Below are 15,099 nucleotides of genomic sequence, written 5' to 3'. Positions count from 1 at the left end.
TAGATCTGAGACTGGCAGCTGTGAATGGTCAGGACAATCCCCTCCCATCCTGTCTCCATCAGTCTCACTGAAGCAGACCCAAGTCCTGCACCCTGCCTTGGCATCGTGCTCCATTGGCTGGGCGACAGAGAGAAAAGGAGAAAGAGAAAAAAAAAAACAAACAAATCCCTTGGTCTGCTGCAGTTTAAATGTCTGATTCCAAAACAGGAAACAGCTGAGCAGACTGACATCCAAGCTGATGGCAGGATGTTTTGTCCCTGGGAAGTTCAGCTCTACTTTCACTGTTGACAGATGCCGTGGCTCAGACAGTGACCTCTCTGTTTTCCCCAGAGTGCTGTGATGGCCTCTCCATCCCCAGGGAATGCTCCCAGCCTGGGGAGGCTCCCTGGGGTTCTGTAGGAGCCACTGGGGGTTAGGATGGTGGGGATGGATGGAGATGAGAGATCTCTGAAGCCAGGACTTGGAATTTGGGGTTTATTGCAAAGGGCCTGGGTGCAGGGCCCTGCTGGGAGCTGCCAGCCACAGCTCAGAGCAGGCCTGAAAGAGGGAGAGAGGTAAAGAGAGGGGTAAAGAGGATTAGAGGGTGAGGTTCCCTTTACAACACAATAAATCTTCTTCTGGTCATGGAACTTGGGGTTTATTTCCAAGGGCCTGAGTACAGGGCCCTGCAGGGAGCTGCCAGCCACAGCTCAGAGCAGGCCTGAGAGAAGTAGAGTGGGAAAGAGAGAGAAGGCAAGAGCATGGTAAAGGGGATGAGAGAGTAAAAGAGAGGATGAGAGAGAGACTAAAAGAGGATAAGAGGATAAGAGAGCGAGGTTCCCGTTACAATACCGTAAATCTTCTTCTGTGTTGAATATTCTGATTCTCACTAACCAATCTAGTACAAGATACAAATCCTATAGCATTTACATACAGCCTATAAGAATCATTACATCACCATTCTGTGTTACATTTTAAACCCTAAAAACTCCTCTTTGGGCCCCTTCTGCCAAGCTGGCAGGGTCTGCTCTGACCCTTGGGCCTGTCTGCAAGCAGAGGGTGTTGTTTCATCAAAAGGGGATTACCTTCAGCTGGCCACACCATTGTTTTCCAGTTGTTCAGTAACTGAGGTATCTCAAAGCTTCCTTTCATTTCAGTCTCACTTATAGTTTCTATATTCTCAAAATCTTTTGTCAGACAATAATATTTATAAGGCTTTCCTGTTTCATCTTCCCCAGCAGTATTCCACACAGCATCTTCTCCTGTCTGTGCATTGCTTGCTTAGCAGTTCAGGGAAAATCTTCTTTTTCCAGGGGGGAATGGTCCTACCCCAGTTCAAACTGAGCTCAGGGTTTCCTGTTCAAGTGTAGCACCACCACTGTCCTTAGCGTTTGAGTAACAAAATTACTCAGTAATTACAAAATAATTGCAAAATAAAGGCCTCATGATGGCCCTGCAGCACATGATTTCATTTTATGACCTGTGGTTTTCCTTGAAACCATCTCTGTATGAGCAATCTAACCTGGATCAGGCACAGTGGGCGGTGGTTGGACTCAAACCATCTGAGAGGTCTTTTCTGTGGGGTTCTGTAGGAAGAAAATGTTCTCCAGGCACTAACAATGTCTGTTTTGTCTCTGCAGATACAACTCAGGTGTGCCCTGAAAATAAAGAAAATGATCTTACTCCTCCACTTGAGCACTGTATTAGGACAAAGTAAGTGAAATTCCAGTTTTTCATACAGATACATTCAGTTGTTGACACAAGTAATATATGTGAGGAATCTCAAAAAAAATTTCAGCAAGTAAAGCTGAAAAATTAATGCTTAAAAATCAGAAAGGATCTGAATGGGCCAGGCTGTATTAATATATTTTACACATTTAATTGTGTGCTATTGTAATTAACACTGAACTGTCCAAAGTGTTCATTCTTAGAGGAACCTTCACTTCCATCACCAAGAACTGACTGAGCCAAATTCAGTCTGAGAGCAGAGCTAGGTTGCAACTAAATCTAAATCTAAAGAGTCTAAATCTAAATCTAAATCTAAATCTAAATCTAAAGAGTCTAAGTCTAAATCTAATCTAAATCTAAATCTAAATCTAATCTAAATCTAATTCCCAAAAGTGCTTGATTGCAGAGGTATAGTGAGAAAAGGAGACAATTTATTCAATTTTCATCAGTCTTTTCTGAAGAGCAAAAGGGAGGACCTGGGTGTTATTTTCAATGCATGAAAGCCCATTGAAGAGTCTCAGTTTTCTGTGGAGAGCACAGAGTGTGTCAAATTTTGTGCAGTCATTCCTGACAGCCCTTAGCTCATTTTCTCTCCTTACAGACAAGGATAATTCCTCTCATGTTGGGATTTTCATGGCCATTTTGAGGCCTATATAAGCAATTCATCCAAATCATACTGAAGTGATTGGGAACATTTTCAGCTCGGTGAGACATGAAAGAAGCAAAATGGAGAAATTTAACTGGGCAGAAAATTCAGCTTTATATCAATTCCAGCAAGGCTTTGGAAGTTACTATCTGAATATCTCTGGAGCAAGAAGTGAAAGCCTCATTGTCAGAGACCATAACATTTGTTAAATCAGCCAGCCAGGCAGCTTCAGGTTTCTCTTGCAGTTTCCCTCCTGCCCTTGCTACAATTTGCTCTGCAAAAAAAAAAAAACAAAAAAAAACCGCCCCCAAAAAAAAAACCCCAAAAAAAAAACAACTCAGAAGAAAATAAATAAATAAGAACAGTGGCTGCCAGTGTGTTGATCAGAAAATCACTGAAAGGTAGAAGAGGCATCCTGCAAGATGACAGCAGTGACATCAGTGCAGCCTTCCTGCACATACAGATTTTATTGATTCCTCATTTCCAGTGACACATCAGCAGGACTGCAAACTAAAGTAAATAATGCATAACCTCAGAAAGCCCCACAGGGAAAATAATGCATGCAACTACTTAAAGTCTTAGGATATCTTCCATTCCTGGCATTGTGTCAGAGTTATACAGTGGTGGTGCTGCTGCTGTTTGTTTATTTTAAGTTCTCTGCTTTCATCTGCTTGAGAGGTAAATTACCAGCAAATTCCAGTGTCGATTTATTTTGTTTGTAGCATTCTCAGTCTGATTTACCCTGGGCAGGCTGGCTCCTTGTTTTCAGTGTTTTCCCTTTGCTTTGAGGGTATTTATTTAAGCGTGGCCTTGCTGCAAGAGGTTTTTCATGTTAAATTTCTTCCTTTTTGTTTAAAGAACTTTTTCTTCCTACTGCAGAACAACATATAAAGAAAAGTAAGAACCAACCCAAATAACCAAATTTTTAGCAATTTATGCCATAAAAAATGTTTTTTTATGATAAAAATGTTTAAAATTCCCCTAAACTAATTTTTAATAAAGCAAAAAGCTGTTATTTATTTTTGATGAAGAATTCATGATGAAGATTTCTCTCTTCAAAAAATGCAGGATCATTTCTCAGGCAGAGTGGAGAATTCCACGGTCTGGACAAGCAGAGCTGAGACAATAAACTATCATTAATTGGTTTTATTGTTAATTGAGAGTTTTGCTTCTATTCACATGCCTCAGTTCTGGTTTAGTCCATGACAATGAATTAAATTAATTAATTAAATTAATTTAATTAAGCCTGTTGCTTACCCCAATATCTGAGCACCACCATCCTTTAACACATTGAGTTCTGTGCCTCACATCTGCCTGCTCTTCATTCTCTTACCCTCTCCTAAAGGGAAAACTGCACTGGTAATAGACAGGTTTTGCATTTAGATAATAATAATAATAATAATAATAATAATAATAATAATAATAATAATAATAGTAAATCAGAAGAAGAAGAAGGAGAAGAAGAAGAAGAAGAAGAAGAAGAAGAAGAAGAAGAAGAAGAAGAAGAAGAAGAAGAAGAAGAAGAAGAAGAAGAAAGATTGTTTTGCTTCTGCAGGAGGAGGAGGAGGCTCCTGTTTTCAGTCCCTGTTGTGTGAAACATCAGAAGAGTTCAGTTCTGAGTTTAGAGCAGGGAACCCTTCAGCTGGCTCTGGCATGACCAGTCACCACCAGGTACCAGTGTAACCTGCAGGTCCCCAGAAAAAGGACAAGTAAAAGTGCTTTTCTTGTGGCTCTGAGCCCCAGACATCTGTGGCAGCAGAGGATTCTGCCCAGGGATGTCTGGAATGTGCATCCCTGGCTTGTTCTGGAGATGCCGTGCAGACAACTCATCCTGCTGTTCCCTGAGGAATACTCTTATATCACAGTGCTGATCCTCAGCTCTGGAGGAAATAACATCTGTTAGCTCAGCCTGAGGGGGGCCAAACTCTCCTCTGCTTTTAGAACCTGAATTTAGGAGGATTTTTTGTTAACCCTCTGTGGTAGTGGGGCTGTGGGATCCATGAGTTCACCTGTAAACACCCAAATGGGATTTGGTGGATGAGAGAAGAGCAGATCCTGGGCATTTCACCCTGAATTATTGATGTGCTCCCAAACAATACCAAATTGTCAGCACAGGAGATGCTCACTGAGTGCTATTCCAGACTGAGCATTGTTCAGGGCCTGACCTGTTCCTCTTCAGTTCCCGTTAACTGCATGACCTTGGGTGAGGTTGTACTTGAGGCAGGTGGGTCAAATGTAGTTTTCCTTTTGCTGATCTGATAAATTATAATTGAATCAGCAGCTAGAAAAGGCCTCATATTGCAATTACACTGTGGCAGGATAGTTTGGGGAAGTGATCAGCTGCATTGTCCAGGAAGTTTGGTATCTGTTTGTAAATAAAATGCTATTTCAGCATCTGTGAGTGAGATTCCTCACTCTTTAACACCTTTTCTTGTGCAGATACAAGAGGGGGAAAAATGTTTTAGAACTGTCTCATAGAAGCAAACAGCCAAAAGCTTTTTTTGGGTCTAAAAAATTGTTTGAAAATAAACCCAGGAGATGAGGCTTGTTCTGAAAATAACCTTCAGTCCTGCTTCAAAAATTATGTTCTGTTTAAGCTCTTTATGGAAAGCCAGTTTTAATAAAAGCCAGTTCCTCACTGCACTGTGATTAACAACTTTACCAACAGCAGAAATGGTGTCCGCAAGGTGAGCAATCCCACAGGACACAGTGCAGACTCATTTTTTGGGCTCTGTGGATCCCTCTCAAAGCTTTAATCACCCTGGTGAAACAGAAAGTTGCACTTTGGGAAGATTGTCCTCAAAGATAAGGGATGATTTGATGGCATAACCTGACAAACCCAGTGGGGACAGAAGGTGGCAGTTGTTTTTTCCATTTGGTTGTTTAAGGGTGACATTCTGAACTGTCTGACAGGGACAGCTCTCACCTCTGGCAAACGCTTGATTTAGGTTGAATAAACAAATGAAAAAAATTCTGCTTTTAATTTAGGATGTGGGGCATATCTGCTGTGTATTCCTACTCTGTTTTCCTGGGATGGAGACAATCATTCTGCAATTCTCAATTATAATTGTCTCAGCAAAGTAAAAAAGCAGAAGGAAAAATTTCACAACAGCCCTCAGATGGTCACTTCCTTTGAGACATTGCCCTGAAGACTGCAAGAATTCAGCTTTTGGTTTTGTTTTACACTTAATTGGCTTGCTCAGCTCAAGGACTGAGCTGCCATACCCTTGCTGACACATCCTGTCCTCGGTGACAGAAGGAATGTGGCACTGGCAGCTCACTGCTCCCTCCACCCCCTCACCAGTGCCTTACTACGCTGAGACAGATTTTCAGAACTGATATAAATACTCAGCACTGAGAATGCAACAGTTTATTTCCTAGAAAAAGTGGAGCATGACCTTGCAGATGAGAAAAGCCACGGCCAAGGGTGAATCCGTGCCATGAGGGGTGAGCTGGCTCACTTCAGGGAGGTGACCATCCTGCTTTCACCAGGTTTTGGAGCAGATCTCTGTCTTTTGCCATGGTTTGCAGACAAATTTTGTGGCAGATTCAGGATTGATGTCTCCTTTGCATTCATCACATTGCTGAGGTGGGCAGCCAGTGCAGAGCCAGGAATGAGAAACCTGGAAGGTTCCAGAATCATTCTGTTCTCAGTGTTCATATTCAGGGTCATGCTGAAGGAGGAAAAAGGGCAGAGAAAAGCAGAACCTCAGCACAGGAAAAGCAAAACATCACCATTAAAGTGAGCCATGGAGCCACGCTCAGGAGCAAAGAAAGGAGCTCAGTGAAGGGATCCAGGCACAGGATCTCAGGCACAGAGTTCCTAATTAGAGCTAAACAAAAAATAACAAAATAAGCAAATTGCCTACTGACAGCTGAGAGTGAGAATTTTGGGTTAATATTTATTTAGGGTTAATTCTTGTTGCCATCTTGGGCATTCCCTAATTATTGTGTCCAACATGAAGGTCTCTGTTGTGAATCAGCTGCTGTGTTGCCCAGAGAGGCTGGAGGAAGAGTCAGGACAGAGACCTCCAACCTTGGCACCTAAAACCAGGATACAATTCCCTGATTTCTGCTCTGTTCCCTTTGGGATAGGATCAGTCACCCCAAACAAGCCCATCCCAGTCTGAGCTTCCCTGGGTGGTTCAGGGCTGTGGGTTTGCTTTTCAGGCGATGAACTGATGGATGTAAATGATTTCATTTCTAGGTGGCAAGGAGCTGTCATCGACTGGAACGGCACAGAACCCATCTTGTGACTGATCTGAGCTGCACTTTATTTGGGAAGACCAAAAGGAAATGACTGAATGAGCACATTCCTATTCCCACCAATGCAGGAAATAGGGCAGTTGGAGATGAGGAAGAATGACAAGGTTTGCAGGCTGGCAGAGTTTCACCTCAGTCACCTCGTGCTTCAGATATTTTTGCTGTTAATATAAACAACACTGACGTAAATTCCTTGTCTCTGCCCTCAGCATAAAGCTCCTGAGGGCAGGCTGGGTTCCCACCACCAAATCAAGGTTACAGATGAAGCTCTGAAGTCATCAACGTCCCCCTGAGGTCTCCTGCTGGATCCACTCTGTATCCTGCAATTGTTTGGAAGCATCTGATGGGAGATGCTGAACCCAGATTTCTCTCACTTTACAGCCTTCTCTGTCCTGCCTTGTTCTTCCTTGAAAAAGCTGCAGTGCCACTATAAAACATCATCCAAGGAATTTATATTTAGCTAGTTACCTGGTGTTAGCAAGCCTAAATAGGCTGGTGACCATCTGGGCTTTTTTTGAGGAAAGTCTGGCCTATACCAAGTTCTTGTTGTGTCACAAATTTGCAGTAAGGACTGTCGTCATGTGTTACCAAAATAATCCCATTGATAGTTCCTAGGTGCAGCTGATGTGTAACAGTGCCTCATGCTGATATAGCTCATTTTTCTTTCTGCTAAGAGGCAGCTGTATCAGTATCTTTACATTGATGCCCTTATTTCTACATGAGGGTTTATTCACATCCAGGTGGCAGATCAGAGCTGGGATTTGCTTCTTCATAACTACAAGAAAACAGAAGATCTGTTAGTTTTGAAATTCAAATGGTGCCTATCTGTGATAAGTACCAGTTTCCATGGTTAAATAAAATGCATGTGCTGGAATGAGGGGCTGTGGAGATGGATACTGAGGTACTGAAGCCACAGTTTGTAATCTGACTAATTCTGCTTTAGCAACACTTTACCAAAATTGGGGCAAGTTACTGTACAGAAGGTTGGAAAAAATGCCTCAGGGAAAAAGGCAGATAAATGGTGTTTCTGGAGGTATTCCTCTCCTGAGAGTGAATATTTCATGAAGGTTCAATAAAGGACTTTTACTTCCTTATGTTTATTGTAGCACCTTCTTCCTAGTCAGTGTGGGAACTCCTCTGGGTCCTGAAAAATGGGTGGAAAATCCATTTCCAGCAAAAATTCATTGTTGCTCTGGGTGTAGGTGCAAACTGACTGTGCAAATGGAGATCTCAGGGAATTAGCACTGGAGTTAGATTTGAAAATCAACATGAACATAAGGAAAAGGAAAGGTTGAGATGGCCTTTAGATGAAGATCTGCCTCTCCCTTTGCTTCCCATTCACATCAAACTGTCACAGAATGGTTTGAGTGGGAAGGGAAATTAGAAATCATCTTGTTCCACCCCCCTGTCATGGCAGAGACACCTTCCATTATCCCAGGGTGTTCCAAGCCCTGCCCTGTCCAGCCTGGCCTTGGACACTTCCAGGGATCCAGGGGCAGCCACAGCTGCTCTGGGCACCTGTGCCAGGGAAAAATTTTTTCCTAATATCCAACCTAAACCTGCCCTCTTTCAGTTTAAAGCCATTATATGCAGTAAAGCATCTCAGGGTTGAAGTTATTTAAATTTTATTTATTTCAGTGTACTAAAATCTGTTTGGTTTAGATCAGACAGATGAACTTAAAACTTCAGGAGATCCAGATCTCCCAAAGAGATTCAGCACCAGATCCATGCTCATTCCTGACTGCTGCCCCTGCCATCCCTGTGTACTTAGGGATGTGTTTGTGCTGTCAGCTGCAGGTGGATTCAATAATGCCTTTAAGATACCTCAGCTCGAGCTTCAGTGTTTCTGGCAAGTCCTAAACAGCCACAGATCCCAGATGTAAATCCTTTTTTCCCCTCTTGGAAATTTCTTTATTCTATAATGCACACTTTGTTTCATGAAAAAAATACAATTTGACTTTCCCACTTGCCTCACAGGACATCCATAAGATAAAATTTTGAGGGGTGCATTTGCACAGAAGATACTGTGGAGATGACAAATGTTGGAAGATTTTTGGAACCAAAAAAATTCCTTACTGTTTTTTCCAGCCTAGTAAACCCACACCATTTATTTCAAAGCTTTAAACTGTGTCAGGTTGGAGATAAGGCAGAGATAAGGGCTGGTCTGGGGCAGGAGGAGCTGCTGTGGGACAGGCAGATCTGATCTGACTGAAATCTGGGTGCCTGCAGTGCTGAGGTGTTCAGGGCATCTGTTCTCTGTCCAGAGGAGGGGAGATTCCAGGGTGTGGAGGAGCTCTGTTTTAGGATGAGAGTTGTTCCTACAAAGGGATCCCAAGAGGATTGTCTCCAGTGCATCACACCCATGAAGATGTAAAGATGTTTAGGGTATGAGAAAGAAAATGTGTTTGGAAAATATGGTATTGGGGTTCTTGTGGAGGGTAAACAAAGATGAGGAGAGGCCCTGAACTCTCTTTCTAAAACAGACTCCAAAGAACTTTGAGGCTCATTCATCACTGGTTGATTGAGAATATTTTATGTTAAAACAGATTTTTCTTACCTATTATCTGTCATTGTGTCCTTGTATATTTGTTTGCAAAGTCCACTGCCCACCTGACAGTGAATTAACTCCAGATTCACCCAGGCTCTCCCTTACAAAGTAGGAAAAAATGAACCTGAACCACCTCCCCAAGCCCCAGCTGGGCAGGGCACCTCAGTGTCCTTACCAGGCAAGAAGGAATGGTTCCTTGGAAGGAATCTGCAACCAGAACACTCATTTAGACCTAAATACTCTCAAAAAGTAATGCCAGAGCATTGCCTGGTTGCTGCCTGCATCAAGGTTTGCATGTTTTTATTCAATGTAAAGCACCAGCAATTATTTCAGACTTAAGACATGACAGGGCTTTTTGTGTCAATCACACGAGGCAATGCAAAATGTTGCATAGATCCGTATAAAAACACATCCTGTGCACAACATGCATCCAATTTTTTAAATTACATTTTTCTCTTCCTTGTTTCTCTTTTTTTTTTTTTCTCATTTCCCAAATAATGTGACTTCCTGAGCTGAACAAAGCAGTGATCATTTGATAATTGAGCTTTAAAAGGCACCACTGATGTTGGCACTTAGGTCTGCATGGTGTCTTCATTTCATTCCCTTTTCTTCTGTGGAATAAAAAAGTGCACCCTGTGCTGAAAATTGACCCCTTAACTAATAACAAACATGGATTATGGTGATGAATATGGAAGCAGAGTTACTATTTTGGCAGGGTGTCACATCTACCACGTTTTTACAAAATGTTTATTTAGCTTTGTCTTGTACAGAGTGTCTCATACAAATCAAACATTTAAAGCAATGGTCAGGCAAAAACCCAGGTTTCCTCCTCATTTTTTAATAGTTGATTTGCTAGTGGAAATTAATCTGGGAGATTGAGTTGTGAATGTTTCATGGGCCTCATCAGCTCAGTGGGAAAATAATGGCAAGAGCAAAAAATAATGGTTATAGGTTAAAAAAAAAAATCACAATTTTGTAGACCTAGTGTTTGTTTTTTACATGCCTATCCTTATTCTGGTTAAATCTGGGACAAGTTTAAGATATGATGACTGATCTCATGAATGAATCCCTGCAGTCACTGTGGGTTTGGCTCCCAGGTAAACTAAAATTTACAATTTGAGTCTCTTGCTCTCAAGTTTTCACTTTCCTGGGGCAGATTTTGATTTGTTTGTGTCTGCAGTGTATCTAATGGGCTAATTTGAAATGGCAGGAAATGGTCACTTCAGTAATCAAGGAAAGCTGAAGAACTTGGAAGAATGACACCACCATAAGCCAAGTTTTCCATTAGGGAGAAGTGATTTAGGGGCTCTGAGGATTCAGTTGCTGAAATGAAGTACTAGGAGAAGACAGGATTTTTTCTGGTGCTGGATGGGACCTGCATTAAAAAAACCAAAGACATCAGACCACTGTTTTTTTCCTGAAAATACTTGCACCAATCTTTTGAAGCAGTAAAATAGTAATTTTTCAGAAGGCCTAAATTATTTGGGGTATGATTGCAATAACATAATTCACTAAAAAATATGAATTTCAGTTCTTTTGGTAACTCTGCTTTATTTTCCTGTCCCTTTACTATGAAGGGAACTGCCCTGAATTTCACATTGTCAATTTGTGGGGTATGCACAATTATGTTTTAGATGACAAAAACCTAACCCTCACCAAAGTTTGTCCTGTGATAATTTGTCCGCTTAGTTTGTGTTTTCAGAAATGGCAAAATTAAGAATCAAGTATCAAAGCCTTAATGTGCATAGTTTTATTTTATTTTTCCATTAAAAAGATCATGTTGGAAACAGATTTTTTTAATGGAATGGTTGCTCCTGCATCTCTGCAAGATCCCATCTGCTGCACCTCCTAAGGAAAAGTCACTCTATGAAGGACACTGTGTACACTCACACTCTTCATTGATTTGTTTTCATTGGCAATCAAATAATAAATTCAACACCAGCTCTGAAATAAGGAAGCAGTTCCTCCTTAGCAGCCTTGTTTATAAAACTAGAAAAGGAAAAAGGGCTTAATCAGGTACTTTATTTGTCATTTCAAACAGGATGGGGAGGGATTGTTGGTACAATGGAAAACAACTAGATTTTGTGACATCCCCCACTAATAGTTGCTGCCTATATCAGCAAGGAATCAAGCACAGATTTTACAAGGAGAAAGTTGGGTTTTTTCTAAGATAAATCATTCAACATTTTTTTGTTTCATCTGCTGTGAGTTTTTTTCCCTCAATTTTTTTTTTTTTTTTCTCCTGAAGGAATTATGGGTAATTCCAGTTTAAAGGCACAACTCAAATATCCATACAATGATAGCCCTGAGACTCTTCCAAACCTTCAGATTAAAACACTTTCTCTGATCTCTGCCTCTTGGCCCCACAGTGAGTTTCAGGTGGTGTTTCTGTGTTTTCCATGGCACTGTGCACATCCTATGCATTCTACATCCTTATTCAACACGGATTAAAATGTCCTATAGCAACCCCTGGATCTGGGTGCCTCGATTTTCAAGGGCAATTTGTGAAAAAAAAGAGCACAAAGGGTTGGCTGTGGACAGCCTGAGTTGAGATGGAGTCCTGCAGAGATACTCAGAGGTGATAAATCTGCAAGGTGACTTTAACATGGCTCTGAAACCGAATTCCAGCTTAGCTGGAGCGAGTCCAGAGCAGGTCCATGAGGATGGTTAGAGGAATAAAACACTTCTCCTTTGAGGAAAAGCTGAAAGATTTGGGGTTGTTCAGCCTGGAGAAGAGAAGGGGAGACCTCAAAGCCCCTTCCAGTGCCTAAAGGGGCTCCAAGAGAGCTGGGGAGGGATTTTGGACAAGGGCATGGAATGGCAGGACACAGGGAATGGCTTCCCACTGCCAGAGGGCAGGGATGGATGGGACATTGGGAAGAAATTCTTCCCTGTGAGGATGGTGAGACCCTGGCACAGGTTATCCAGAGGAGCTGTGGCTGCCCCAACCCTGGAAATGTTGTCGTCATCATCATCATTATCATCATCATCATCATCATCATCAAAATATCTCCTCACAGGTGTTTACAGAGTGGATATCTCCATCTACACCAGTGACCCAGGAATATCTTGAAAGCCACTGGTGAGAAACAGGCACTGGTGGAGTTCAGCCACCTGGTCAGGTTTAGGTGCTACAGAAGGAATTGCATTTTTCTCTTCCCTGCCTGCTGCTCTCTGGATCTCTACAGGTTATACTGATTATTGGAGGAGTCCAGGATGACTGATTCAAGTGAATCCCACTGTGTGTGAATGATAAAGCTTAAAAAGAAGAAAGTTGTGTTTATGGAGCTTGGCAGAACAAGTGAAGGAGGTGATGGGTCAGAGACTCCTCCTGCACCTCTGGCTTCCACTTCACAGCTTTCACCTGTGAGAGAGAATCACCTCTGTGGAAGAAAGCACAGGCTGAGCAGCAGGAATTTGCCAGCTTTTGGAAAAGGAGTTGCTGATAAATCAGGTTACCCATGTGGGCACCCAGGAGCCATGTCAGAGGTGGGACCTGGAAGGTGTCCTGGACGTGAGAATTTGTAAGCACAGATTCCGTGTAGAACAGCACTGGGGCTGTGTCACAACCCTAAATCCTGATAAAACACCCAAGATAACTGTACCTTGTGTGGGTGTTCTGCTTACTTCCTTATCATCATCTTATCTTTTGGCAAGGCCTTCTGAATTAATCTAAGAAATATTCTGGGCATTTGTAAAAATACTCCGTGCACTGGAATTCAGCAAATATTTATTAATTGACAGAACACTGGTGAAGAATGTGTAACCAAAAAAAGAATAAAAGTGTTCAGCTCCTCTCTGTAAAATACACAAAGGATATGAGGTTAAAAGTTACATTCCACTAACATACCTTTTGCTGAGCTGTACTTGGTTTGGTGAGTGGTGTGGATGGCAGCCAAGGTCTCCAGACCCTGAGCTGAATCATTGCTGCAGGGAGAGTGGAAAAATGTCCCTTGTGGCTGGGGAAAGGGAGCAGTGCAGGGTCTCCACCTGTGCAGGTCTGTGGGGGCAGTTCCCCTGAGGATGGATGGGTTTCTGCAAGGCTGTTTCCCCAGAGATGTGCAAATCCAAGCTGAAGATCCCAGGCAGGGAGCAGCATGTTGTGGATGAGCTGTGAACGTGTCATGGGTCACACTAGTGGGGTTTTGGTTGGTATTAAATCCCAAACATTATAAAAGCATTATCATGGGGTGGCGGGTGGAAGGTACAACAGTAAATTAATTTTAGTATCTCAAGTAAGAAATAAAAATCCACCTTAAGCACTGAGCATGGAAGATGAAACAAATTGTTTTACTCTACAGGACATCACCAATCACAAACTTCTGTGTTACTCAGATTGTTTTTCATTTGTGATGCAGTTTTAGGCCTGTGCTTCATTTGCCTTATTGACCATTAAAGTCAGGATAAAGACCAGCTGAGGGCCAAGCTCATTCCAAGTGTAGATCTGGAGATATTCCAGAACTGCCTGGACACAATCCTCTGCTGGAGCAGAACGCTGGACACACTGTGCTCCCTTCCAATCTGACCCATTTCTGTTGAAATCAGCCAAATACTCTCTTCAGTGGGCTCCACATTTTTCTCTGTCTGATGGAAGATCACTCCCTTGCATGCTGGAACATCTTGGCTGAGGAAAACCTCCATGGTCCATGCCTTTATGTTTTATTGTCAGTGACACATGGCCATATTCCTGTTTTGAAGTGGCTGCAGCACGCTGTTGATGCCATCTCAGACCTGCTGTCAAGAATTGTTTACATTTGGTCAATGGAAGCAAAAGGGGAAAACTATCACAATGGCAGATTGCAGCTGGTAAATGTCACTCCCAGGCAGGCTGACAAATGAGTAATGAGTGCTCTGCCATGGCGTGTGAAGAAAGTCGGTCTTTTACGAGCACTTCAATGCAGAGCACTTTTATTATGACTGACATCCTTCTCAGGGCTGAATTCCTATCACCATATCCTTCCTGAGTCTCCCTTGCTCAGGTCAGTCCTGTGAAACAATCCAGCATTTCTCAGATTGTTATTCCAGTTTGCAAACCTGGCAAACAAAGCACGAGCAGTAGAATCTGCTCTGGGTTCGTTGGGGTTGGTTCTTGGTCGGTAGAAGAGGAATATAATAAGTGAAAATCTGAAAATTAGGGTTTTGGAAGTTTTTTTTCACTATGAAATATAGCTCTGGATACCCAACTGTTGAGGCATCTGAGAGAGAAAGCAGGTTTTTAATAGATGCATTTGAGAAATGCATAAAATCACAGAATCACAGAGTCACAGAATATCCTGAGCTAAAAGGGACTCTTAAGGATCAAGTCCAGCTCCTGGCCCTGAATAGGACACTCCAAAAAAACACACCATGTGTCTGTGTGCATGAGTAGCAGGGGCCACAGAAAGAGGAATTAGAACTATAATTATTATATTTATTTTAATTTTGAGTAGAATCTATAGAAACATTCAATAAAGCAATAGTAGTAAGGCACCCACAAACTTATTTTTAACAGAACAGCGAGTGAAAACATAGGGAAATGTCATGATGAGTGAGAGGCTGTATTGAGAGCTATGAGGAAGGGCTAAAAGAATTGGGATTATTCAGCCTGGAGAAGTGACTTAATTGCAGCTTTCCAGTACCTGAAGGGACCCTGCAAGAAAGATGGAGAGAGAGGATTTACAAAGGTGTGGAGTGACAGGACAAGGGACAATGGCTTCACCCTGAAAGAGGGCAGGTTTCAACAGGATATTAGGAAGAAATTGTTCCCTGTGAGGGTGGGGACGCCCTGGCACAGGGTGCCCAGAGCAGCTGTGGCTGCCCCTGGATCCCTGGAAGGGTCCAAGGCCAGGATGAACAGGGCTTGGAGCCACCTGGGATACTGGAAGGTGTCCCTGCCCATGGCAGAGGGTTGAAATGGAATAATTTTGAAGTTCCTTTCAAATCCAAACCATTCTAT

At 42.4% G+C, this 15,099-nt stretch overlaps 1 protein-coding gene across 4 annotated transcripts in view; it reads left to right on the top strand.

The window, feature by feature from the left end:
* Positions 1-7,727, top strand: part of MINDY4 (MINDY lysine 48 deubiquitinase 4) — a 77,765-nt gene extending 70,038 nt beyond the window's left edge. For 3 of the 4 annotated variants that reach the window (XM_054273670.1, XM_054273669.1, XM_054273668.1), the window contains exons 17-18: positions 1,620-1,692; positions 6,561-7,727. In XM_054273670.1, coding sequence (XP_054129645.1) covers positions 1,620-1,692; positions 6,561-6,609 — 122 coding nt within the window. In that variant the 3' untranslated portion in view covers positions 6,610-7,727. The remainder of the gene's footprint in view (positions 1-1,619; positions 1,693-6,560) is intronic. The other variant, XM_054273671.1, reaches the window with a different exon arrangement.
* The last annotated feature ends 7,372 nt before the right edge of the window (positions 7,728-15,099 follow it).

The sequence above is a fragment of the Melozone crissalis genome, unplaced genomic scaffold (genome assembly GCF_028551555.1).
Source record: "Melozone crissalis strain CALT ecotype California unplaced genomic scaffold, PUWL_Pcris_2 ptg000016l_1, whole genome shotgun sequence".
Taxonomy (NCBI): Eukaryota; Metazoa; Chordata; class Aves; order Passeriformes; family Passerellidae; genus Melozone; species Melozone crissalis.
This window is presented reverse-complemented; position numbering and strand designations above follow the sequence as displayed.